Below are 27,136 nucleotides of genomic sequence, written 5' to 3' on the forward strand. Positions count from 1 at the left end.
GGATTGGTATTTGGTGCAGATGATGCTCGTGACAAATGTCAGCGCTGTCACCGAGTCACATTTATGGCTGACGGTGGACCGAATGTCGCACTGCTGAAGGTAATGAGCCGCTGCGCATGCGCAGTTTACACAGGTGTGTAAACACTTCAAAGTTTGAGTGAATATACGTGTCAATGTTAAAGAAAGTCAGTCAACTTTGCTATTAATATTAATGTGTTTGAGCTTTGAAATAGATCCGAGGTGAAATGTTTCGAGACACAGTTAGAATAGTAAAGCGTTCTCTCTCTCTCTCTCTCTCTTTATTCGTTTGAAAAGTCAATAATGTCTGATATACTTTTTGACTGAAAAAAGCGGGACAGGTAATCAAAGTTCAAATTTAAATCCTATATTTCTAATATATAGGCCATAGTCTAAAGAAGAAAACCGAGTAAATGTTTTAAAAAGTTTACGTTTCTCAAGAAAAAGATCATTCAGCTTCTTCTTATAAATGACAACAAAGTTCAGTCCGGTTATCATAAAAAATGACTCTCTCAGTTTTCATTAATGTCACACAAAGGTTAATATGCTGCTAGATTAATGACAAAGACGTTCTGAAGAAATTTTTAATAAATGTCAAAATATCACAATGACCACACATTCACCTGGCCATGAAGAGACGACTACGATTTAAATAAGACTAATAACATTCAGCCAGAATAAGTACAGAAATGTACAATTCAAATGTACAAATTTCGCTCCAGAAAAATAAATAGGCTAATCGGCAAAAACTAAATCTCACTAAACTTGTTTTCTTTAGAAAGTGTGTATGAAATGTATCTGTTGAAAGCAGTATTAATAATACTCAATTATGTTCACTCCAGAACTGAACACACTTCCCAATGTTCCTGTTAGTGTTTGCGACGTATTTTATCAGCGCAGATTCATGCTGGTATTTGTCTGTAATCTGGTTTCTCTTCTAAGACTTTGATACTAGTGTAGATTGAAGTCCTGCACTTTAAAATGGACGGAGTAACACTGTCAATACTCCTGGAACATGATTCTTTTATAAAAAGTGTGTTCGAATGCGGGTCGCAAGACTGAATGTTTCAATAATTTTAGTGTTTGAATATTTTGCGTATGCTGAGTGTTGTGTGTTTTCAGTATGTTGCTCATTGTCTGCTGGAGGTTGAGGTAGAGCTGGTCCAGTTATCTACAGCTACATGGCTCATCTGCTGTCTTGAGCTGATCCTGTGAGGGTTTGGAGATGTTTTCACACACAGTTAAAGGCAAGTGCACAATGATTCACATTTTGCTGATGTAAACGCTGCTCAGAATGTTGTCAATCTGATCCTGGATGACAAACACAAAACATTAAATGAATCCTTCAACCTCAACATTCTTGTGTTCATCACACTCATGTCATCCTGAAACATGTATGACTTTCATTCTTTAGTGAACCACAAAAGGTATCATTTTAATATCCTGACTGTTGCTTTGAACGTGAAATCTCATGACCAAATAACATGCAAGATTGATTTGTTTGATTTCAAGCAGGTCCTATAGCCTTCGGCTGACATGTTTAGGTTTTTAAAGGGATAGTTCATCCAAAAATGAACCTACATGTCATTATGAGTTTCTTTCTTCTGCAAAACACAAAAGAAGATATTTGGAAGAACGTTGGTAACCAAACAACGTTGACTTCCACAAAGACAATTCTCAAAATATATTCTTCTGGGTTTCACTTATGAAAGAGTCATATACAGGTTTACAAACACATTAAGATGAATAAATGATGGCAGATTTTTTAGTTTTTGGCTGAACATTTTAACATTCAACAAAATAAAGAGTCATACACGTTTGAAATAACATGAAGGTGATGTTTCCTTTGTTTGGAATGTTCCTTCAAGTACGTTTTTGTTATTGTAACAAAACAGAAAATTAAATCATAAAAACTGACATTTGCATACAAAACATTTATCCAGTAACAAAGTGTGAAAATATTCTTGTTTGTTTTCTCATAAAAATCGCCGCATTGAACGAGGCAAAAGTAGATCGTACCACATGGGGTAAAGTACAAGAATGTTCGTGAAAATCTATACAGTTGTAACGGAAAGAAAGGCGTTATGGACTTTGGAAGCTTCTGGCGCTTTGGCGCCGTGCGTCATCAGTTCCTGAATGGTCATCCAGTTGTCCAGAATCTTCTTGTTGCGTTTCTTCATCATCTTACGATGGCTGAGTTCGATGATGCTGACCTCCTTACGGCCCTCGCCGCCGCTCTGAGGATTCTCCCGCAGACACTCCAGTCGACTCTGCTGCATGAACTCCCGTCGCCGGCGCTGCTCTTTAGCCCGCAGGAGCTGTTGTTTCCGCTCCTCTTTGCTCCAGTAGCGTCCCATCTTCATCTCGCTCATGGCGTCATCGTCCGTCGTCATACCTCCGCTGCGCTCCTCCTTGATTTTGAGGGCTCGCTCGCGGAGCAGTCGGTCTCGGACCGGCCGCTTGGTGATGTACCTTGTGCCGTCGCTTCTCACCTTGACCTTCCACTCCATCTTGGGTTCGGACGGCAGAGGGGCCTGCGGACCGCTCAGCAGACTGTGGGCGTACTCCACAGCGGATTGTTGTTGGATCAGGTGCACAACGCTCTGGTAATGTCGGGCATGATCCGTTTGCTGGTGGCGCGGGATGCACGAGTGAAGGCTCCTCTCATCGTCCGCAGGAGGAGTTTGGTCGGACTCCGAGGGGTTGCTGTGATCCGGACTGCCGCTCGGCGCTCTCCTGACGGGCGGACAGGGGGGCGAACCGCGTCCGGCAAGGAAACTACTCTTGAGGTTCTTCTGGTTGGTCAAAGTGATCATCCTCTGCACGGAATGTTCTGGAGAGCGGTCCATGGCTAGCGGAGTACTGCGGGAGCTCTCCGCCGTATTGTATGCACTCGAACTGTCCTTGTCTGACTTTTCCGGGTGCTCGCTGATGTCGGCCAGCTTCCCGGCGTGCCGAGGGCTCCGGGGACCTTGGTTTTGCGTACGCAGTTGATGCGCTTGCATGATGTTCTGGCATTCCAGCTCGATGCTGCACAGTTCCTCGTTGAGCAGACGCAGCTCGTGTTGAACGCCACTGCTCTGCTCCCGCAGACTGCATTCGATGGTGCTGCTGCGTCTGTAGAAGAGGTCGTACTCGCCGCTGTTGCGGATTTGACACTTGAGCTCGAGGAGCTGCTGGTAACAATCTCCATCAGTGACTTTGTCTTCCACTCCCTCACCGGAGACCCGACCCGTCACCGGACAGTCACGGCTTTGACCCGCAGCATCGCGCCGCTGCCGTAAACACCGCGAGAGACGCTTTTGGATTTGGGCGAGAACATTCTTTTCGGAGCCGTCTTTTTGACCGGTCTGATTATAAGAACAGGAGGCTGTGATGTCTTCTTGGATTCTTGCGGCCTGCAAGGAGAATTGAAGTCAGAATAATGATTTATGCCGCACACGTTAAATAAAGACAGAACCTACGGAGAGTTCATTACTGAAAGTTTTCATATCTGTCTGCAGTCATATGGGAGATGTAGAGAATAGATTACAACAATGCACGTTGCTCGTCTTCTGTTCAGGAACATGTAAATGCGAGGAGTGAATTTGAAAGTATGATTCAGAATATTGGGAATTTGAAAATCCATCTATTTTAATACAATAGTTACTCATGAGCGTAGAAGACAGACTTCATGAGATTAGCTTGTTTCATACTGAGCTTTATTAGAAATGTGAGCGATTTAAAATGGATTAACATTTTGTAATAAAATATGAATTGCTGAGCAGATTTTCGGATGGTTGCTAGGGCACTGCTATGTGGTTGCTAGGATGATAATATCGATGTTCTGCTAGACGTTCTTCTAGAATAAATGTTGTCCGTCTCACCTTCTCTTCTTCTTCTCTTGCGGCTCTATCCATCTCCTCTTCTTCTCTTCTCTGTTCTTCCAGCATCTCCATCTTCAGCTCTTCTAAGAACTCGCTGTGTTCATCATCAAGCCACGGCTCCTCCTGAAAAACAAAAGCATTACAGAACCCACATTACAGTCGAACGGACAGAGAACCTCAAGAACACGTTTGGATCTTATCATCTTTAGTACAATTCTTGAGAATTTAAAGATGAAAAATCAACCTTTTTATAAGCATTTCAATAACTACCAAACTGTTGTACGAAGTTTTATCAGGAATACAAAGTGTTTAAATTTCTCCTTGAAATAGAATTTGAGAAAAATTAATCCGGCCTCAGATTTACAATTTGCTGACAGGTGCAAAGCATCATGGGACGAGCAGTTCATCGTCATCTTTCTTTTCTCTCTTTATACCTTTGACTATTATAATGTTGTGATTCACCTCAGAAAAGCTTAATTTCATTCACAATATTGCTGCTACAAATAGGCAAACTATCATTTATTTCTTCCCGATATTGCCAGAGTATTTCTTCATGAGATTGCGTCAGTGTTTTGTGACTGTGATGTTTGAAACACATTATGATTGTGTCATGTTTTATAAGGTCTACATCACACACATTAATGGCACTAATGTTCTCTGCAGAACTTTGATGGCCTCTGTGCCGGGTAATGAACCACAGGACCATCAAACCGCACCTTTCTTCTGTGACGGATACACAACCCCCCACCATACAGTATGTCACAGCATCAGGACCACTCAAATAAAACACAATCCATGAATTTAATTACAGCGGTCAGCTAATGTATACAAGCTGCTCTGGATTGCAGCGATTGTTTCTGGTGTGACCCGAAGGTTGAACGCCGGCGATATTAATGAGCTATTAGTTTTTATTGGTTACGGCTGGAAGTCGATTACAGTAACGATGAGAAAAGTGCTGACATTAATGTGAGGAGAGGGTGGGGCTTATGGACATCATCATGTCAGCGATTTCTGTGTTCTGACTATGGTTATAATCATTAAGTAAAACTATTAAAATATTGATGTTAATTACATTTGACAAATTAAGCCAAAATGAGAAATGCGGACTAAAATTATAAATTTTTGTTTTTCAGTTTATTACTAACTTGAAAAAAAAAAACTAAACTAAATCTGAAATAAAATTGGACTACATCTGTAGAGCAATATTACGAAAAATTAATATATAATAAAATGCTAAAACAAAACTATATAAATAAAAGCTAATTCAAAATATTTATGAAAATAAAATAAAACCATCTTAAATCTTAAATAAAAAATAGATTAAACCAATAAAGCAATATTACAAAAAAATAAACAAGTAATAAAATGGAAGAATTGAAAAGTTAAATAAACACTTAAAAAAATGAAATCAATTTAAAATATTAATGAAAATAAAATATATAGTACAAGTATAGCGTAGATAATAAATATAGACGCATTTATCTAAAATTACATGCAATCCATACACACATGTATTCATACCTGTATTTCAGGCCTGCACACGAGCAGCACAATATTTCTGCATTCTTCATTTGACAAAACGGCCACAGATTCCTGTTTGTCCTGAACGTCCCTCCCATTAATCTGTCAATCAAACACAAACACCAATGAGATGCTGCAGCAGGACGAGATCTTCGTCAGAGTAATGAAGAACAGATGAACAGAAAGATAACAGACTTGGCAAATGATAAAACAGCATCTAGAAACCAACTGAAACACCTTAGCAACCGGACAGCATCGCCCTAGCAACCACCCAGAACGCTCTTTGGAGGTGAGCTGTGCACTGAGAAAAGCAAATCTGATTTTGTTAATTGCCGTTAATGGATCAGAAGTGACACACTTCACCTTTAACAGGTTCAAGAGTCTGCTGTGAGTTTCACATTTAATTGGAACAACGATTTTTTTCGAGAAACACAGACACAGCAACATTCCTCGGTGGAAAACGTCTGTGTCTCTCCAGGTCAACTGAAATAAATTAAAACTAAAACAAAAAACTTCAGGATGACAGAATGCGGCTAAAAATACCCGAGTGTGAAACAATATAACTATACGGCAGGAGTCTATACTGAAGAGAACTACAACATCAGCACCCGTCCTGGCTTCATTGCTCCAGTGTAATGACCCTGAGAGTACCCCCTGTTTTCCTTCAGGTCCTGTAACACACACACTGCAGCAGTAATGATTCTCAATGGAGATCACTATCGTCCCCTCAGGTCTCATAAGAAGCTCGGTGTTTCTCGGCGCTGCTGACTCAAACGTCCGGCTCGCCGCGGGTGCCGTTCGGAAGGATTCACAATGAGATGTAACGCACCGGCATTAAAAATGAATGTTCTGCTCAATGAGACACTGAAGTGAATACAGCGCACGCCTCATGGTCTAATGAATCCAGTGTGATAAAAGATGAATTTACCTGTAAAATACGGTCGCCTTCTCGGATGCGACCATCTCGGGCGGCGATGCTGTTCGGTTCGATCTGAAAACAAAAACAAACACATATAAGCCAAGTACTGATTTATATCATTTTAGCCAAGACATTTTGCAGATGTTTCATAAAAAAATCATCTTTAGAATAGGTTAGAAAACAATAACAGAATTTTTCAGTGAATCATTCTTGTAGCGCCATGTTTTTCACGTAACAGTCAAATTTGGTCAAAAAGGGCCGTGCATCTTTAAACCAGTAAAAAGATTTTTAGAATAAGTTTGTTAGGAAAGAATTGTATCATAAAGAAAACGATCCTGATTGGTCAATGTCTCAAGATCTAAACCAATCAAAGCAAAGACCAAAACTCTTCGAAAAATATCTCTTCTGATCAACTCCAATCTTCTCTCTTGCATAAATTCTCTTTGTTTATTTGTTGACTAATGTAGTAATTAACTCTCATCAATTGCTTGTTATCTAAAATCTGGAAGATCAGAAACACACTAGTATGTGAGAGAGAAAACACTTTCAATGGGTGGGACAGTGTCATGATAAAGTACCTCGCTGACGTATATAGCGATATCTTCTTCATCATCCGTTCTGTAACACAGCGTGAGGCCGAGCTTCTCCTCGCTGTTCATTCGACACAGTTCCACCTCCTGCGGGAGAAACACACGATTTACTATCAACAAGATTTTAATAAAGCAGTGAGCCATGTTAAAACTCAGTTTAAGGGTGTTACGCAGAACGCTTGAACATTAAATGTCCCATTGTGATAATGCATCTGAACTGAAAATAATTATAAATACGGACCGAATGATGTTGTACATAAATGTAAAAAAATACATGTGTGTAAAAATAAAACAGAGAAGCTTTAATGAATTCACTCCGCGACATTTACCGTCAAAGATTTATCCACAGATTTCCTTCCCAAGTAAACCAGAACATTAACTATGCCATGTTTTCTCCAAAATCAATATTTATTCTGTAAATAAGATTGTAATTATGTTAATGAGCATTAATGTATTCACTCCGGCGGTCGCTGTGAGTCTCGAACGCAACGAAACCGTACAGATGAAAAATTGATGTGTTGTTTTTGTGAGAAAATGAAAATCCCAGCGTGACGTTCAGTGAAATTAAAGAGTTTTTCTCAACATGAGCTCCACTGTGTCTCAACCCATTAGACTCCAATAAACTCAACTCAACGTTCCTTTGATTTTAAGGAACAAACATGCGAGAAAGAACAGTGTTTCATTAGAACAGACTACCAAAAAATGACATTAAACATACACATAATAAATCACATGTGAAGTGTGCATTCATAAAATCAAACATCGCACAAAATATCATTGCATCTCATATTTTTGTTGAGAAACTAATGCTGGGCTCTATACGATTCTTTGCATTGACTTTGTATGTAATTTACTTACGCAAAACACTTAATACGCCTTTGGTGTGAACACATTGTAAAGAAAATCATCAATAGATGTAGAACTCAAGTAATTATTTCATCTTATATTATCTTATATGAGTATAATTCCTGTGAAAAGTGCCGTTCTGGAATAAAGCCTCTCTCCTCTACAGATGTGTGTTAAGTAGAGTTTGGTCAATCTGCTGTTATTCCCCGAGCATGAAATCAAGAGCGCACACTCGTTCTAATAGGATCAGTGATCAGAAATGAAGCTTGCAGTACGCTGTGTGATATATTACATTTGCTTCATGTTAATGAGAGCCGAGACACACGCCACAAATACACACACAAATCTCCTGTGAGGGGAACACGCTCCCAGAGCCCAAACCTTCATATAAATTCAAATGAAACAAATCAAGTGGATGTAATTTACTTAAATCAACGTTCTTTCCCACAACGCCTCTGTCCTCAAATGACTCGGAAATCAAGAGGGCTCGAAAACCCGCCGCATGTGCTTTCAAATGAGCTCTGAGTTTATCCTCCAAGATGGGCTGATATACACGATACTCGTGAAGAAGTTGATAATATCATCAGTCATCTGTCAAAACAGGACTGTAATAAAAATAAAACATACGGCCATATTCAAAGCCGCTGTATAACAGCAGATACGTGCACAACTCGTGTATGTTGATGTATCTGATATATAGTGTTTTTTAATAATAGACACCATTTTTAAGTTCACGTACATCAATATTCTACAAAACAAAATTTGTGATGGAAGTAAATTATGATAATTTTCAAAAATAATGGAGCTAAAAGGGTTCTTCGCCATAGAACCACTTTGGTTCCTCAATTTACTATTCTCTTGATGGTTCTAAAAATAAACTTTAAAAGTTTTTTCAGTTCTAAGAACCTTTTGAAAGTTCTGTGGATGCTAAAGTATCTTAAGAAACCAGACAGCCCAACAAAGCACCCTATATTTTCAAAAGGACTCCAACCGACCATACAGCATGGCTCGTCTGATTGATCCATTTGAACCCCGTTCGGAGTAACTAAATAGTTAAAGAAGTGTAAACTTAATTTTATATAAAAATTGTAATTTGTAATTGCTGTAACTCATTCTCACTTTTGAGTTAGATTAACTTAATTTAAACAAGTTAATTCAAGACGAACGCTTAAGAATGAATTTCAGCTCCCAGCATGCTGTGTATGAGTCTGCATTAGGAGAGTACATTTAGAAATATAGTGTTATTTTATGAGTTTTTAGACAGGAAAACGCCTTGTCAATGAGGAATGTTCATTTATCTTTGATATTTAGAAGAGTTTGTTTTAGTTTTTACTTTTGGGGTTACCATTGTTCAGAAGAGTGGTCCTTATGCTAATGTTGTGGGAAGTGCCATTGCAATCTCTGTGAAAGGTGTTTGTTAATTGTTTATGTTTATTGTCTCAATCAGACCTTTTTATTTAACTGTATATAAAAAAGTGTAATTTTGAACATTACTAAATGTTCAAAATTAAAAGCATGAACATGCATGAGTTCAAAAAACTAAAAACTTGATAGTTCTGCTTACTTAAGATTGAGAACAACAAAACTTAAGACATTAGATGTAACTGATTACCTTTTTCCCAACTTATTCGGGATAACAGAGTATGGGTGTCAGTCATTATTATTGAAGGGAGGGGTGTTCAGAAGGTCTTACCTCATACTCAAAGTCATCAGGTCTCTCTCCGTCCACAATCATTGTGTTAAGATACTGGCCATCCTCAAAGTTCTCCTGATCAGCAGAATGCAGAGAGTGACAGCTGTTAAGACAAACACAAATCCATTAAGAATAGTTCATATTTACAGATAATTATCCACTGAAAATAATGGAATTCATATTAAATGTCCACTTCTGTTTCTTAATCTGATTTGCTGTAGATTGTAACAAAGTAATTCATTGTAAGTTGGCACGCATGGCTTTGTTTGTCACAGAGCTCTATTTCACATCTAGATGTGTCTTCTCTGTGCTAGAAACAAAGTCGGTTTATCATGTGCTCTGTGAGTGAGACCAGCAATATTTGTTTGGTCCATAAATCCAGATCTCGGATGACTGGAACACCTGATGCCGAATGACAAACCAATATGAGACCTGACTTTATGAGCTGCTAAGAGAGGTCGACCGCTGATAACAAATCCATCTGAATTCAAACAAAACACAACATCAATAACCAGACACACTCAGAAAACACACATATGTTCCTTCAGGTTTATCAGGCCTGGAGTAAAAACATGTTGACATCCAGTACTGCTCTTACTATAATTCTTTTACACTAAACCCAGATAATGTCGACTTTACGTTATTGTCAGAAATATATTTAAAACTGCATTTAAATATACTTGACTTAAACCGAGAGAAACGTCTGAGTATATTTGGTCTATACTTCCACTCGAATCTTTAGAACGAGTTAATGTAACATGAAGCATACTTGACTTGTTATGTTCACTCTTTCGATTGATTAGTCTTTTAAATATTTTCCATACAGTTTTACATGCTGTCTTATAGATATAATATAAATCGCCACTGTCCTCCCGAAAACCTTGTATGCCGTTTTTCAGGAATAAATAAACACTGCTTGTAAAACACAGTATTTCATTATTTAAAAAGCACACTTTCTAATACTTTTGAAGGCCCGGTTTCATGCCTTAGTTAGGTTAGGCTGTTTCAGTCGCTTTTATTAAAATGCCTTAGAAAATGAGGAAGAAATTACAGATGTGCATCTTGAGACAAAAGAACTATCAGTACACCTATAAGTTCACTTGTAGTCTAGTTGAAGTTAAAAACTTAGTAGTTGCTTACTGCTGTTACACTTAGAGGTCATTTTCCAGATAAGGATTAGCTTAAGCCATGACTAGAACTTAGTTAAATTAGGATATTTAGTTATTCAAAAAAACATATACTTAAAAAAACATTACTGTGTGCATCGTGAGATAAAAAAAATAACACTGACATATTTTAAGATCTGCCAGTGTAAGTTGTTTTCGATCGAGACACTTCTAACATTTAAGTTAGTTAGAACTAGGCTTAAGCCATGTCTGGGACACCACCCCTTAAAGTATACTTTTATAAACTAAAAGATGGGCCTGTCTCGTGCTCTGTAGTATTGAAAGTACATTGATATCAGTATACTTAATACATCAAGTCTAGCCTACTTAATACACTTGAAGTATACTTATCTTTTGTACTTCCAGTAGAGTTCAAGTTGAATTGATTAAGTGTACTTAAGTACAGGAATAACATGCACTTCTTGAATGCTTTTGTGGACGAGGACAAAGGAATACAGAGCGTTCACATCCGCCACTGAAGGGATTTAGAAACAAAACACGGATGTTGAGCGGGTGACAAGTTTTCGACAACAGTATGAATTATCAATGGGCCGTTGTGCAGTATTAATTTTCTCTTTAACAGCCTCTCCGCGCATCACACCATTTCAATTAACTTTCTGCATCAAGCGAAGACGCCTCTGTCTCCAGGGAAGAAACCCAGAAACTCTTTGTGCTAAACTTCATCTTGATCTCAGTTTGTTCATCCTTTGAGAGGAACTCCACACATCAGAGAGATGAATGCGTAAAGTGTTGTGTTTACCTGTCTGACAGGAGAAAGGGACAGATATCCGGCACAGGCGGTGTTGTAGGACGGAGTTTGGCCAGAGCCATGATGTGCTCGAAGGTGATTTCGGTTTGTGTGCACACGTCCACCACCTGGACGTCCTGGGCTTGACCTCGGGGCAGAGGGGTCCGGCGGAGCACCTGAACCACGATGGGGTCTTTAGCGCTGCGGAAAGCCTCGACCGCCTCTTCATGACTCGCTCTCGAGAGATCTCTGCCATTCACCTGCGGAGATCGGAGAAGCCTTTAATATGATGATGTCACGTGGCATGATGCTTTTTATCATCATGTATCAACTTAGTTTCTCCTTAAATTGTTCGTAGAGGTAAAATAATCCGTATTTGGGTCAATTCGATGAGAAAACCTTGAGTTCATATATTGAGATCTTTATTAATACTGATTTTTGATGGCAAACTTCACAAATCTGAGCTCGGTTTGACACATTGTTGACATCTCTTCTTAAACTCTTTTGTGAGCTTTCTGACTCGTTATCTCCAGAAAAACACAGATGAGACCCAAGCAAAAATTCACACTCATTGATATCTGTCAGAAATAACCGAGACACAAAAGAAATCTCATCTGTGGTGTTTCTTTCTTACGGGTTAATGGACGTCATAAAGCTCTTGGCAGTCACATTCTCTCTCTATTCATCTGTAATGAAGTTCTCACAGAATGGACTGAGCACAGATCGAATCACACAGGGCTCTGATTGGCTATTAATGACACACATTATATCATCCAGCGACAGCCTTTGAGAAACGCTTTGAAGTGCCATTTAGAAAACAGATCTGATGGTGAGATACGTTAGAAAATAAAAGCGCTTTTAGGCCTCAATCCTTCAGCCGAGGAGAGTATTTCTTTAATCTGATGTAACTCACAAATTAAACCCTCATAACCAATGATGTGCGTTTGGAGGCGGGACTCTTTTCCCACAGAATAATGAAGTTATTTGTATTTTTTGCAATTCTGAAGACACTGATTACAGAAATTACTTTGAATATTTGCAGAAACTTTTTTAATTATTTGATCAGTGTTGGGTATAACTAGTTAGTAAGTTATTAGTTACTGTAATTAGATAGAAATTAATTCATATTAATTTAATATATATGTTATTTATTATAATCCCCTTGAAAAGTAAAGTAAGCCATTACTCTTATTTTTTCTGTAATTTAATTACAGTTATTTCTGATGTAATTGAAGTAAATACTGTGTAATATATTCAATAGAGGAAAGACATCAAAATTATAAGTCTAACTTTAAAATGTATGCTTTAATGTGTCCTCCTCACATTAGCATACTTTGATCGGGTTAATAAGAATAATTTATCTAATGATACTATTGAATATGTAATTAGTAACTAGTAATTCATTACCTTTTCAGAGTAATTTACCCAACACTGTATTTGATTAACTTATAAAAATGAGACCGAATCGATCATAAAGCAGTCACAGGCTTCCTCTTAACGCTATAAATTACAAATGAACACGTGCTGTTCTCACAAGACACAGTTTCACGTCATGTAAAATTGATGTTTTCATCTAATTTAATGTCGGACAGACAGAATCAAAGAAAAATTTCAGCTTTTGGAGTCTAACATGGTCAAGCCAACTTCATCTTCATAATGTAATGAAATGCTATCGCTCAGAAGTTGTTCTTTTGGAGCAGAAGATCTCAGTTATGTCAACTTGACTTTCCATTTAATCTCATTGATGTCTAGGAGAAATCATTGAAATATTAATAAAAACTCCTCTGAGATTTTTTGTTCTTATGAAGATTTAAATGACATTTAAACACGGTGGGCGAATAAAATGACTGATATTAATGAGCCGTAAACCAGATGTTTACTATTTAATTCCCTGACTCAAGTGTCTTCTGGTCTTCGGCTACAGTAGGAACTAGGTTGTGCCCAAGTCTACCGCCTCCACCTGCCCACCTGCCTCCACGACGGTTCATAGAAATGTGAAGTTTGTTTGCTAAGGCCAGCGTGACTTATTTCCACCCGCTCTGGCAACAATAAATAAACTCTATAGATATCTCAGCGGTCGCCAACGTGACCTTTGTGTGAAGCTACCTGGCATCAATCACCTGTGCTGTAAACTAGGCCGGGTCTCCAGGGACCGCTGGTGTAAAACACAAACCCAAAATCAACACGAAAACAAACACTCCAGTTTTCTCAACCGGACACCGCTATGTCCCTAACACCGCTAGCAATCAACATTTAACGGGCGCTGAACAGAACCGACACCGAACGTTTTAATGATCTGTGTGGAGGTGGATTCGTGGAGCTTGTGTTTGAGACGGGGGAACAAAGGACTGCGGGTAGATAAATGAGCTTGCCTGTGGATTATGACAAGCTGCTAGAAAAATGAGCAGATTCGAGGCGTCGTATCTCCTTTCTGCTGCGAAGGAAATGAAAGCATGTTCGAAAGAGGACGGTTTCTTCCGTATTGTTTAAATGAGTGCCAGATGGAGTGATTAATCCCAATCGAGGACGTGAATAATAATTATTCCCGCCAAGCCGTTAACATCCAGCTCCGTTCAAACTAATGCTAATGATGTTTCATGTGGGGGGAGAATAAGTGCTAATACACACAGATGTTGAAGGGCAGGAGACGGACCTCCAGCGGGTAATGAACGCCATGCGCTTTAAAGGGGTCCGTCCTTTGCAATTTACCTTCGTAAATGATCATTGGAGCGGATACATAACTGTTAGCGCAAGACGTCTATAATATACGTGTATTTATGGATGATATCGGTTTTACAATGTGCGATAGGTCACTAAAATGTTTCACAGCAGAATGGAGTCAGAGGTGAATGTGAGTGTGCGGTGCATTGTGGGACATTTACTCCCATCAGCTTTTATCCATGACAGAGAGAAATTAACCAGCATTAAATTATCACGGTAACCACCGGTGAAATTTAATAAATAGTGCATAAACTAACATTAGCTTGATAAGACAAATAAGTAACTATTTACATTTATGCATTTGTCAGATGCTTTCATCTAAAGTGACTTAATAACACAATTCGTACAATCTTATTCATACATTTAAGTACAAGGCGGCTTACTAGTATGAATTCGTATAATCTTATTCATATGTTTAAGTACAAGGCTGCTTACTAGTATGAAAACATACAATCTTATTCACATCTTAAAAAGTAACGTGATTTCATTAGCTAATGAAATCATTTAGAATTTCCGTAAGAACTAGATGTTGTAGATTCCATCCTATAAACCCACACTAAAAACTTTTTGCATTTTTATAAACTCTCCTCAAAATTATTTTAATCTTTAAATCAAAACACTTGATCTTCGATACGTGATTTTACTTGTTTGGCAGATGATAAAAGACGAAAAAAAAATGTATAATATGTTGACACATAACGTCACGCGTTAAACGCATCAATAAAGCACAATAGCAAATAAATCAAACACAAAAATTTGACCCGAGCCCCATATAGCTTGTCTTCATGACTGGCGGTCACAAATCTCTCCTTTCTGTGCCAAGAATCAATTTACATTTTCATAAATACAATCTAATATCGAGTCGAAAAGACCCGTGCGTTTAGTCGTGAAGCGACATTAAATTCCCCAAAATGAATTCTGGTGGCTCCAGGGGAGAGACTGTAACCAGAGTCATGACGGCCCTCTGTTAGCGGCCCGCTCTGCCCTAGACTAAATGTCTCATTTCAATAATAAGTGTCAAGCTAAAATATGACTTGTGGTTCGGTACTGTAAAGACGTTATGAGTTCATAAATCACGCACGGACAGACAGATTGGCTGCGCGAACGGGCGCCCGCCGCTGTTCCGCTCTCGTGGCACCGGGATATAAAACAGCAATCGGACCACCAGGGAAATTTGACCCTCCCTTTGCATGGAAACACGAGGCGACTAAACAACGAGCCCTCACCTCTAAACAGCATAAAACATCACCGGCACGCGGCCCGAAGCTATTTTTCACTGTAATGGAGCCACTCCGCTCGGCAGGAGCGCCGTCCGGCTACATTAAACCAATTTGAACAATTTTATGGTTCAATTCATCTCCCGGCACCCTGACGTTATGTCGCAAATCCCCCTGTGCCATGAGACTCTGCAAACGCTCAGTTATCTGAATATATTGATTTCTGCAAACTTTAACTAGTTTTTAAATGAATGTGCATCGAAATGTACAAAATAGACCAATTACGTGTTTAAACATCGACTACGTGATTTTTTTCCGTTGTGAAGCTTTATGTGTATCATGTACGTGGTGTTGCAGAGGACGACAGGTAACGTATTGGCTCATAAACGGCATTGTTTTCCAGCACATATATCCATAGTCTTTATCTACGGCATATAATAAACACGCAACGTAATCAAGCAAACATGACAATGACAGTATTAATGGGAATGACTCAGAAACTAGAGATGTGTGCAGGAGACACTTTATTTCCCATAATCAACTGCAGAATGTGACTTCAAAGCCCTCAGTTGAGATAAATAGTCTCCATAGTAAAGTTACAAATCTAGATGCTTAAGTCTCACGGCATCAACAAACCCGTTATGCTTCGGCGTTGAAAACCAAGCAGTGTTTCCCAGTTCTTTGTGTCTCCATCTGTCTCATATTTTCACTTTTATCACCTGCCGGGGTGTTTTTGTCTCTCCAGCTCCTTGGATAAATTCAAATGTATGGACAGAAAGTGAACAGAGAGACGAGCGAATGAGGAAGAAAGCTTGAGAGACCCGAGAACTGTTTTCAGGTCACCCATCATGAATATCTGTCTTTTACAGAGTAAAAATTCATTAACCATAATACAGACAAAGAAAACCAACAACAAACATGAAAACAAATGATTAAAACAATGATGATATAAACGAATGAGAGAGCGCAGCCCTGCAGTCAGGCAGGCGGCTCTCTGAAGACTCATTCTGCGCTTCATCTGCGCAGACAGCAGATGTTTTATTGTAATGCATTTTAACAGCAGTGAAAGAAAAACGACATTGTTGTGAATAACACCATAAAGTTTCTTCAGAAATCTTACAAACGGTAAGAGCAACTGGCGCATCGACAGGGTCTAAGACGTGAAAATCATCACAACAATAAATAGAAAGCAGATGAAAATGTTTGCCTGTTCTACTGTATAACAATACTGTCAGGCCTCACCAGGAAACTTGTGTTTCTATTTATATACATATATTTGTGTGGGGGGCGCTTTTTCCAGAATCCCCCGCAGGTAAGTCAGATCGGATGTGCGAAAGCTAAAAAACATGTTTTCCCATGAGTCTTTGAGGCGGATAGGCGGTTACGCCGTTTGAAGCTGAGAGGGCTTTCCTCATTCATCCCTCAAGCGTCATGTACTGTAAAAATACACTGAACCTGTCTGGAGCGTTTGCACATCGGCTAATGACCTTTCCACCTCCCGCCGCGGGAATCTTCACCGCCTGCCAGAGGTGATCAACAATCGGCCCGTGGAGAAATACATGCAAACAGCAGATGAGTGTCTCTCTCTCTTTCTTTCTGCATGCCCATCATGTGTCTCTGCTATTGATTCTTTTTGTATTTTCCCTGTAGCTGTCTCTTAAAGCAATTTCCAAATCATCAATCCTGGCCTCTCTCAGGTGGCTCTCGGACCCCTGCGGCGTGCAGACCAGACGGTCTCTAATGAATGTGTGAAAGTTGCCTATGAGCTAAAACCATCACCTTTACACACCACTGGAGCTCAAACACATACAACATAAAGAATATAATTCATTAACTGTCACGGATATGGAAAGATTGTGTCTTTTGTTTAAACAGTTTTGGGTGTTTTTACAGATATGGTACAGATATAGTAAATTCACTTTTCTACATATCTGCAGTTAAATGTATTGCTGTCATTGCCAAAGTAAATTCAACTATTAGTCTAACAATGATTTCTGAGACAGTAAATGTACATTAAAGGCAGCTCACGTGTGGTTTATTACTACACCTGTTTCTCTTGTCAGATTATTTATCAATAATATAAACGAACAGAAGCAATGTGTTTTCATCTTTCGCACATCAGATCTGACATACCTGCAGGGGATTATGGGAATAAAGCAGCCCCGACGCAGAACAGCAAAAAAACTGTAAATTCCGAGACCTGATTCTCAAGCGTCTCAACAGACGGCTCTGTTAAGTCAATGCAATAATGTGAATGTTCTTTAATCAGATCAGCATTGAGTTCTGGACTCATCCAACCTACATGTGATAAAGAGTGTCAGAACCAGAAAGTGACACCAGAACGCACACACACGTGTTGGGTTTCCATGTTTTATGGGGACTTTATAGACGCAATGGTTTTTATTATATATGGTTCATATTCCCTACACCTAAACATAACAATCACACAAATCCTTCTGCTCTTAATTGTATATGATTTATAAGCTTGTTTCCTCATGGGGACCCAAAATGTCCCCACAAGGACAAGGATTTTGGATATTGCCTTCTTTGTGGGGACATTTCGCCACATGTCCCCATACCGTAGTATTTACCCTACCCAAACACACACACGCACGCACACACACACACACACACACACAGTGAGTGACAGCTGAGTTCAACAGTAGAATGTGACATGACTGATGACACTGAGTCTGTTTACTGATTATCTCCACAGTGACAGTAATGGACCTTTCCTCTCTGACACTCCTGTCACTTCCAGTCATTGTGTGTGTGAGAGAGAGATAGAGAGAGAGAGAGAGAGAGACAGATCATTTTCTATATCTTACTATATTAGTTAAAGGTACAGTTTGCAACAATTTTGCGCTAAAATATCCAAAAACCACTAGGCTAGTGTTACATTTCTTTACCCTTTGTTAACGCCTTTACTGACGTAGAAACCGCATGACAACAGTATCGTGGACAAATGTGTTAGTACTGTCTAGGGTCTTGCAAGTCACTGACTTGTTTCGAGCAGTCATTTATGTATGGATGCAACAATAATAAAACTTTACTTCATCTTCTAACAGGATTTAGTATTTAGTATTTGCAGTACTGCACATGCTTTGGCAAAAGAGTGGTGCAGGTATGACCTATTTTTGTAGTCCAGTCCAAGTTAGCGCTGCACATGTTCCCTTGACCGGAAGCCTATGTATCTTCCTATAGACTTTTCGGAGATCGCAGAAAATCTTTAAAAATTAACACAACATTTGCTATTTTTGTAGCCTGTATTTGTATTTATTTCATTTAGTCGTTTAGCAGATGCTTTTATCCAAAGCAACAAATGAGGTAAACAATAGAAGCAATTGGAACAACCTGAGGACAACAAAAACCATGAGTAAAGTACAACTGACCTCGATATGGACAATCACTACCAAGCCTCTGAGAAATCTAACCCTAAACTTAATTAAAAATGTGTTTTTAATGGATGATGACGCTTAGCACCGCCACCAAATGATAGTGGCTTTTTAGCATCTTGTTAGCAACGGCCGTTTTAAAAACACAATTTTACAAGCGGGTTATAACTGGCGTGTTTTATGTCACAGAATAAAACGTAAAAATATTAATATTTAATATTTATAGCCAACATTTAGCATTAAACCAAAAACCTGCTTTAAAACCCATTGAATCACAAGTGCTGAAACGTTAACTGGCTTCCAGGTTTTGCATTCATCCCTGCAGTGCCCTACAGAAATACGCAATATTTGTCATGCCAGTGAAGTACACTTACATTGAAAATGAGAGAGAGAGAAAAATATAAGAATTTAGAAAGCTTATGGTAAAAACAAGCAACAAAATCTGCCAATGGGGTGAGAAAGAGAAACTTGAATTTAGTTTGACCTTTTTCTCAAGTACCAAATTCAAGTTTATTATGTTAACCATAAACTTACTTGATTCTTATATTTTTCTACTTAAAATAGACCAAATATCTTAGGTCACCTTTCTTGTCAAGAAAGTGCATCTTGATTTAGAAATGTTTAGATATTTGTACTACAAAAGAAGGCAAAAAAGACAAAAACAGTCAACAAGAATGTCGTTTTTCCAGTGAGGGGATCAGAATTAGATCAAGATCATTTAACAGAATCTGTTAACTAAACATGACAATAAATATTAAATAACAACATAACCAGGACTAGAAACAGGGGAATGAAGACCTGCATGAGAATTCCACTAGTTCCCGTTCAAAATGTAGTTGATTTTGATCTTTTATCAATCTACTGTGTATAGGGTTTAAAATATAAAATGACCAATAGAGTCCTCAAAATAAATCACAGCCACTCACCAGTGGATGAAATACAAAAGAAGATGCACAACTTACAAAAAACAACAACAACAAGAAACAAGTATCACTGCAACATAAAATTAAAATTAAAAGCGCAAACGAAATAAGATCAGACACCTGCTGCTCACTGGTTAAAGATTTTACAATCAAATTAGCTAAATTGCAACTGGCCCTGGTGTCAGATAATATTGGCTTCCTCGATAGATTTGGTAATTTAAATTAATTACTTACGCACCCAAACAATCGATATCATTTAAACAAAAGCTCGCTATCCCAGAAGCCTTTGTGGTCTTTGGATTGACAAGCATGTTATTAATGTGAGAGTGCGTAAAGACCCAAACACGTGAGAATAATATACGATTGGTACATTACAAGAAAAATCATTTCAAGTTCTAGGAATTCAAGCCATGTGTTTATTTAGCTGTTCAGACCACAAACAAAGAAACTGATTTGAGATGCCGATCTCCTTTTGTTCCTTTCCTTGCCCTCTTCAGTCAGCCAGACCCCACTGAGGTGTCTTGGCTATCCCATCATGCTCTCTGACACCCTCCGTCTTATCAGGATGGCCGCAGAGGCCATCCTGTGGCTGTCGTGACCCGGGCGGTGACTCGTGGAAGATGCCTCTCACCGAAGGTCACCCGGGGGCTTTTGTGTTTCTCGCCCCCCTTCCCCGTATCCCTGCCTCCTGAAGCAGCGCTCGCACAGCCCGGGAGAGAGAGCGAGAGGGGCATTAACAGGTGATAACAGATCAAATGAGCCTCTATTCTGATACCACCGGCATTTGTGGAAATGTCAGAGCGGATATTGAAGCGGAGATATCACGGAGAAAAGCGCGGACCATCTGCTTATGAACAAATGGAGGCGATACGAGTGTCTGGAGACGTCCCGCAAGACGGAGAACAATGCCGTCGAGCTGAATGAGAGAAAGAGACGCTCTCGTCTTTTATCACAGCGACGCACCTTAGACGCTCGCTCTCATAGTGAGATCTCAGAGAGAAGGAGAACGGCAAGAGGCCGGTGTCACAACACTGATATTCTTGAAATCTTAATATGAACTAAACCAAATCCACCGACACCCAGACGAAAGTGATATTTCTCTTTCATACCTGAGGTGATTTGAGGAAGTTCTCATTTGGGTTTCAACTTAGTCTCAGGTGTGTCTCCTAAAACTGAGCATTGAAAAAGTGTCGGTGCTCATTCCTTTACTCCCTGTGTTTCAAACACAGGACCAATATGTACAAAGCAGTCCACAAAAACCCATTGTTGCACATCAGGTCATCGTTCAGATGCTGTTTGCGGTCTCCTCCTCATTAATGAAGTCAATTATCAAGTTCCCGTCTGTCCTGAAGTAAAGCCGCTCAGACGCTGCCAGCTCGAGACGTCTCTTATGTGTTTCCTCCAAGATATTCTCCCTCGCTTTCATTCACTGCTCAAAACTCAAGCTGTTCACACATACACACGCCAAATGTTTCATTACGCCACAAACGTCCCGTCATCCAATTTATATCCGGCTATAAAGGATGGCGTTTACTGCGGTGAATGCATTATGTGTCGTAAATTGAGATGACACTACAGTTCTCTAAATGGAATGTATTCTTGTGTCCAGCATCGCCGTCCACTGAAGAGAAACTGGCCGTCATGAGTCATTCTGAGCATTAAACTGTGACAGCAGCATATAGCAAACAGTATAAATAAATACACAACCAAACAATAATCCAAATCACTGTATACTGTATATCACACAATACAATCCCACCGTGAATGAAAGTGATCACAAATCTACAGATCAACAAATAACAGTGTGAAAATCTATAACCAAAGTGAAAGTGTGTGTGAGGTGAATTCACGATATCTTGTACAGTGTCTGAGGTCACGGTTTGGTTCTGATAGTGTCTGTAAGGGTCAAACGAGTGTGAAAGGTCAAGTCTATAGACGTGGTCTTAACTTCATGTTTCTTGTGAAAATAATGGACTCATTTTAGGATATAAATATATATTAACACACACATGTAACTGTGACTGATGTGTTGCTTGAGGTGTGTAAATATTCCTGCTTGGAATGAGCCAGAAAACAGATTTTCAGTGTACATGAGAACACACACACACACATACACTGACACAGACGACACACACTCTCTCGCACACACGCATACAAACACTCTCACATATACTCCCTCTCACTCTATCTCACACAAACACACATTCTCATACACACTCCCTCTGACACAAAAATATACAATCTATCTAATACAAAAAATATCACATATACTCTCTCTCTCTCTCTCTCTCTCTCTCTCTCTCTCACACATGCACAATCACATACTCTCACACACACTCTCTCTACTTTTTTCTTTCTTTCTCTCTTTCTCTCTCTTTCTCGCTTTCTCTATGTCTCTCTCTCTATCACTCTCTTTCTCTATTTCTCACACATGCACACACACACATGCACAATCACATTCTCTCAGACACACTCTCTCTACTTTTTTCTCTACTTACTTCTCTCTCTTTTCTTTCTTTCTTTCTTTCTTTCTTTCTTTCTTTCTCTCTCTCTCTCTCTCACACTCTCTCTCTTTCTCTATGTCTCTCTCTCTCTCTCTCTCTCTCTCTCTATCACTCTCTTTCTCTATCTCTCACACATGCACACACACACATGCACAATCACATACTCTCACACACTCTCTCTACTTTTTTCTTTCTTTCTCTCTCTCTCTTTCTCGCTTTCTCTATGTCTCTCTCTCTATCACTCTCTATCTCTCACACATGCACACACACACATGCACAATCACATTCTCTCAGACACACTCTCTCTACTTTTTTCTCTACTTACTTCTCTCTCTTTTCTTTCTTTCTTTCTTTCTTTCTTTCTTTCTTTCTTTCTTTCTCTCTCTCTCTCTCTCTCTCTCTCACACTCTCTCTCTTTCACGCTTTCTCTATGTCTCTCTCTCTCTCTCTCTCTCTCTCTATCACTCTCTTTCTCTATCTCTCACACATGCACACACACACATGCACAATCACATACTCTCACACACACTCTCTCTACTTTTTTCTTTCTTTCTTTCTTTCTTTCTTTCTTTCTTTCTTTCTTTCTTTCTTTCTTTCTCTCTCACTCTCTCTCTTTCTCTCTTCTCTCTCTCTATCTCTCTCTATCACTCTCTTTCTCTATCTCTCACACATGCACACACACACATGCACAATCACATACTCTCACACACACTCTCTCTACTTTCTTTCTTTCTTTCTTTCTTTCTTTCTTTCTTTCTCTCTCACTCTCTCTCTTTCTCGCTTTCTCTCTCTCTATCTCTCTCTATCACTCTCTTTCTCTATCTCTCACACATGCACACACACACACATGCACAATCACATACTCTCACATACACTCTCTTCTTCTTCTTCTTTCTTTCTTTCTTCCTTTCTTTCTTTCAATCTTTCTTTCTCTCTCTTTCTCACACACACACATTCTCATAAACACAACCTCAGACAAAAATATAAAATCTCTCTCATACAAAAAATATCATACTCTCACAAAACTTTCTTGCTCTCTCTCTTCCACACACACACACACACACATAAATCTCTAGACCTCCTTCAGTATTTCTCAGGCTGACGGACGACTGCGCACACGATTCAGAACCAGTATAATTAAGAAATACTTTGTGAACTGCACCTGACTCCAGATTCCAGAGCAAAAAAACAATCAGAGTCCAGACTTCCAACAGACTGCCGTTCCTGACTGCACACAGGTTTGTGAATAAGAAAATAAAAGCCCCTCTCTGTTGATCAGGTAATCTGCAGACTGTGGACATGAGATCCATCAAAAGAGCATTTTTTGTTCCTGCTCTCAGCTGCGAGGCCATCAGTCAGACACACAGAGCCGGACAGCCAGATGGATTGGAACATTTGTGGAGTACAGTCCAGTACGGAGGAGGTCAGCGCGGCCCCGGGGCCTCTGCCTATTACACACACACACGCGAAACGTCCCGGCAGTGATGAAACTCATTTGTCAAACACACACGTGCGCACCTGTCCAGCTGCAGATGACCACACACACACTTCATAAACTCACTCTAGACTCACTAATGTCACTGTTCATCATCTCACAATAAAACATCGCTCCAGCAAACCCAAATGAAGATGTCATCGCTCAGAGGTTTTTCCCATAACTCATAACACTTAATGGAGGTTTTAGTTAAAGTATCGTTCAATGAGCAATCTACTTAGACGGTTCTGCCTAAAATCCCTTGAAAATAGACACAGGAGTAACGTAAGAATCAAAATAAAACTGTAAATGAAATGAATAGCGTGGCTTGGAACTTGGGTTTTTTGTTGGAGCTTGAACTGACATCAGTCCCAGGAAATGTTCGTGGAGACCCCGAGTGTCCCCTAATCACATAAAAGCATCAATTTGATGTAATGCATTAAAAAGACGGTAGATTTCTAGGCCAGAGACGGTTCTCTCGTCAATACACTCACACCATAATGTTGGTTAAAAAAGATCTCTTCAAATGATCAGTTTAACCTCAGGATGACCTACAGACCATGAACAGGCAATTAAAATGTCCACCACAGCACAAACAAACACAAGACCATAAAAATGTGACGCATGTGTTCCCTGTTTCTTCTGTAGAGACACTAATTAGCTCCGAACACACACACACAAACACACAAACTCTTTCCTTCACTGATTCACTTCATATTCTGATATCGTTGCGCATTTCTCTGAAACATTTGTTCACTTGGCTTAGATTTGCTTGAGCAAATGTTTATAATAAATTAATAAAGACAAAGTCTTTTTACAAAACCTGGTGGTGAGCAAACAAATACAAACAATTATTTATCCTAGAAATCCATGATATTAAACAAGTCTCGTCTGCCTCTCAGATGTTTCTCCTGAGAAAAGAGTCAGAAATCTCACAGAAGTTTCTGTCATTAGAGTTTCAGTGTGTCAAACTGAGCTCAGATTTGTCTCGTCTGCGATCAAACGTCAATTGAAGGTCTCGATATGAACTCAAACATTTCTCATCAAAAGATTTCTTGACCTCTACAATCATTGACACATCCGGACTCTTCACGTGTTTGAACAATCACTAAGTTGAAAGACTGGAGAGATCATCTGAGCGATGACATTTTCCTCTGGACGCGAGCGAACACTAGCATTTCTTCACCTCTGGACCTACAGAAGTTCATGCAGAGATCAGACAGATGGTCTGAATATAGCGAGTCATTCAGAGCCTCATTAAAGAGCATCACAGAACTCAATCCTCACATCAGATTACACACAGCAGCACATTTCACATTTTATTAACGGCTAAAATCATTTTATACGAGCTCTAATGGGACTGTGATCAGAGCGCCGTGAAAACGCTCACAGTATGTGTGTGATACGAGGGGCTATTAAACCCATTTAAGAGATAAAACAGGACAGCAGCATTATAAGAGTTAATGAAACAGTCATGCGAGAATAAATCAACAGCAGGAATATTAATAAATGCAGAAAGATGTTGAGATTTCTTGCAGTCATGTGAGTCACCTCGACACTGTTTGCGTTTACTGTTCATCGTCAAACAAGGAATTTGTTTCGAGCATCCAGAAGCACGTCATGAGATCATCTCTCACACACTATATGAAACTGTACCATGGGTTTACTTTAGTGATATTTTTAGAAAAAACAATGTAATCCAAATAGTATTGAAAAGCCAAAATACCATGTTTACTACACTTTTACTATAATTAAACTTCACCAGTCCAGATCATCTCATGGGGATCTCACAAGTCTGCGAGATCATTCCTTAGATGTTTTTGGTTACGGCATGTAACCGTTACCATAAATATTGTTTTCATGCACAGAAAAGTGCCGAAGTGGAATACCACGGTACTTCACAGAATACTACGGTAATGCAATGACACACATCATCAAGAGAAGATATTACACCATAGTACCGTGTCCAAAAAATCAAGGTATTAACACAACGTCAAAAACTAAGTAACATCACATTGTGTTTCCTCAGTATATCACCATGACGATACAGCATCCAAAAACCAGTTCCACTGCCACGGCTGGTTTACATTAAACCCCTAAACAACAAGAAGAAGAAGAAGTGTGAACGTCTCCCGTGTCTCACCTGTGAGATCTCATACAGTAGTTTGTAATGCTCCTCTCTCTTCTGTAAACTACACAGATTGCAGCCCATCCTCGTTGTCACGGATACGGCAGACCTCTCGCTCTCCCCGTGGCGGGTCGGGGGTCTCCCTCCAGAAACACACGCGCACACACTCCGGCTCTCATCCGTGTGTCATCCGCACGCAAGAGCCGACGGCATCAGACAGCAGCACGCTGGACTCTGTGTGAGGTACCAGCATCTCTCTCTCTCTTTCTCTCTGACTCATAGACACACCCCCTTCTCTCGCTCAGCCTATGAATAATGATGAGGAGTTTTATGCGTATGCATGAGGGGGTGTGGTTACGCCAGTGGGAGGGGTCAAGGAAGAGAGCATCATTAACAATCTGTCAGTATTGAGACAATGAAGCTCTTTTGTGTGAGCAGCATTGATTTACTCGAAGATTCGGGCTGTGAGGAACATTATGAACTGCACACGTGCACACACACACACTCACACACACAGCTACACAATCATTACAGCTGTGATGACACAATAAAAGAGAACAGATGCTAGGAGCTTCCACACAAATGAGTGTGTGTGTATCTTGTCTTATCATACTGTTTGTGTATGTGCTTGTGTGTGTGCTCAGCAGATGTTCTTTGTGTTTGTTTGTGTGAGTTCGTGTTAATAGTTTGTGATCTGTGCATGTGTTTGGTTGGTGTGCGTATGCATGTGAGTTTATATGTTTGTGTCTGTCCACTTGTGTGTACTTTTTGTATATCCTATGTATATAATTGTGTATGTGCGTTCATGGCTCTGTTTCTGTATTTGGTTTGTTTGTGCTTAGATTTGTTTTCTGTGTGTTTGTTCCGTGTTTACATCTTTGTGCAGTTTGTGTACTTTATGAATACGTGTGTTTGTGCTATCTGTGTACTGTGTGTGCATGTGTGTGTGTGTGGCTCTGTTTGTGTGTGTTTTGTTTATGTGTATGTGCTTGCATGTGTGTTCTGTGTGTGTATCTGTGTGTTTGTTTGTAGTGTTTGAGTACTGTATGTGATTATGTGTGTTTGTGCGGTGTGTGTTTGTGCAGTGTGTGCGCTGTGTTAGAGTGGTCTTAAACTGGTATGACTGGTTGGGGAAATGGTGCTCACAGTGGAATTGATCAGAAGCTTTTCACCATAAAATCCAAAAAGCAAAGTAGGTCACTCACACTAACCAACCCACAGAGACTACACACAAATTGCAGACACACACACTCGCAAGACAATAGATATACACACACAGTCGTGACCATATGGAAGCACAGATTCAAATATACAAAATACACAAAAACACAATCGTGTTACTGTCTATCTCAGCTCCCCAGTGTCACTCTTATAAGTGTACGTCTGTATATCGTGTTATGTGCTGTA

The 27,136-nt window shown here is 39.5% G+C and overlaps 1 protein-coding gene across 1 annotated transcript; it reads right to left on the minus strand.

The window, feature by feature from the left end:
- Positions 1-1,785: 1,785 nt before the first annotated feature.
- Positions 1,786-25,895, minus strand: LOC130414324 (PDZ domain-containing RING finger protein 4-like). Its single transcript, XM_056740170.1, has 8 exons — positions 25,745-25,895; positions 11,380-11,627; positions 9,454-9,556; positions 6,903-7,001; positions 6,334-6,396; positions 5,406-5,507; positions 3,885-4,004; positions 1,786-3,416 (listed from the first exon to the last, which is right to left on the minus strand). The coding sequence occupies exons 1-8, from the start codon at positions 25,811-25,813 to the stop codon at positions 2,073-2,075; spliced, it is 2,148 nt and encodes a 715-aa protein (XP_056596148.1). The 5' UTR covers positions 25,814-25,895; the 3' UTR covers positions 1,786-2,072.
- Positions 25,896-27,136: the final 1,241 nt, after the last annotated feature.

Source organism: Triplophysa dalaica, chromosome 24 (genome assembly GCF_015846415.1).
Source record: "Triplophysa dalaica isolate WHDGS20190420 chromosome 24, ASM1584641v1, whole genome shotgun sequence".
NCBI lineage: Eukaryota > Metazoa > Chordata > Actinopteri > Cypriniformes > Nemacheilidae > Triplophysa > Triplophysa dalaica.

Coding starts and splice junctions, on each gene's coding strand:
- LOC130414324 (XM_056740170.1), bottom strand. CDS start 25,813: ATGGGCTGCAATCTGTGTAGTTTACAGAAGAGAGAGGAGCATTACAAA. Junction 9,557..11,379: donor CCCTTTCTCCTGTCAGACAG/GTAAACACAACA, acceptor TTGTCTTAACAG/CTGTCACTCTCTGCATTCTG. Junction 6,397..6,902: donor TCGCTATATACGTCAGCGAG/GTACTTTATCAT, acceptor TTTTGTTTTCAG/ATCGAACCGAACAGCATCGC.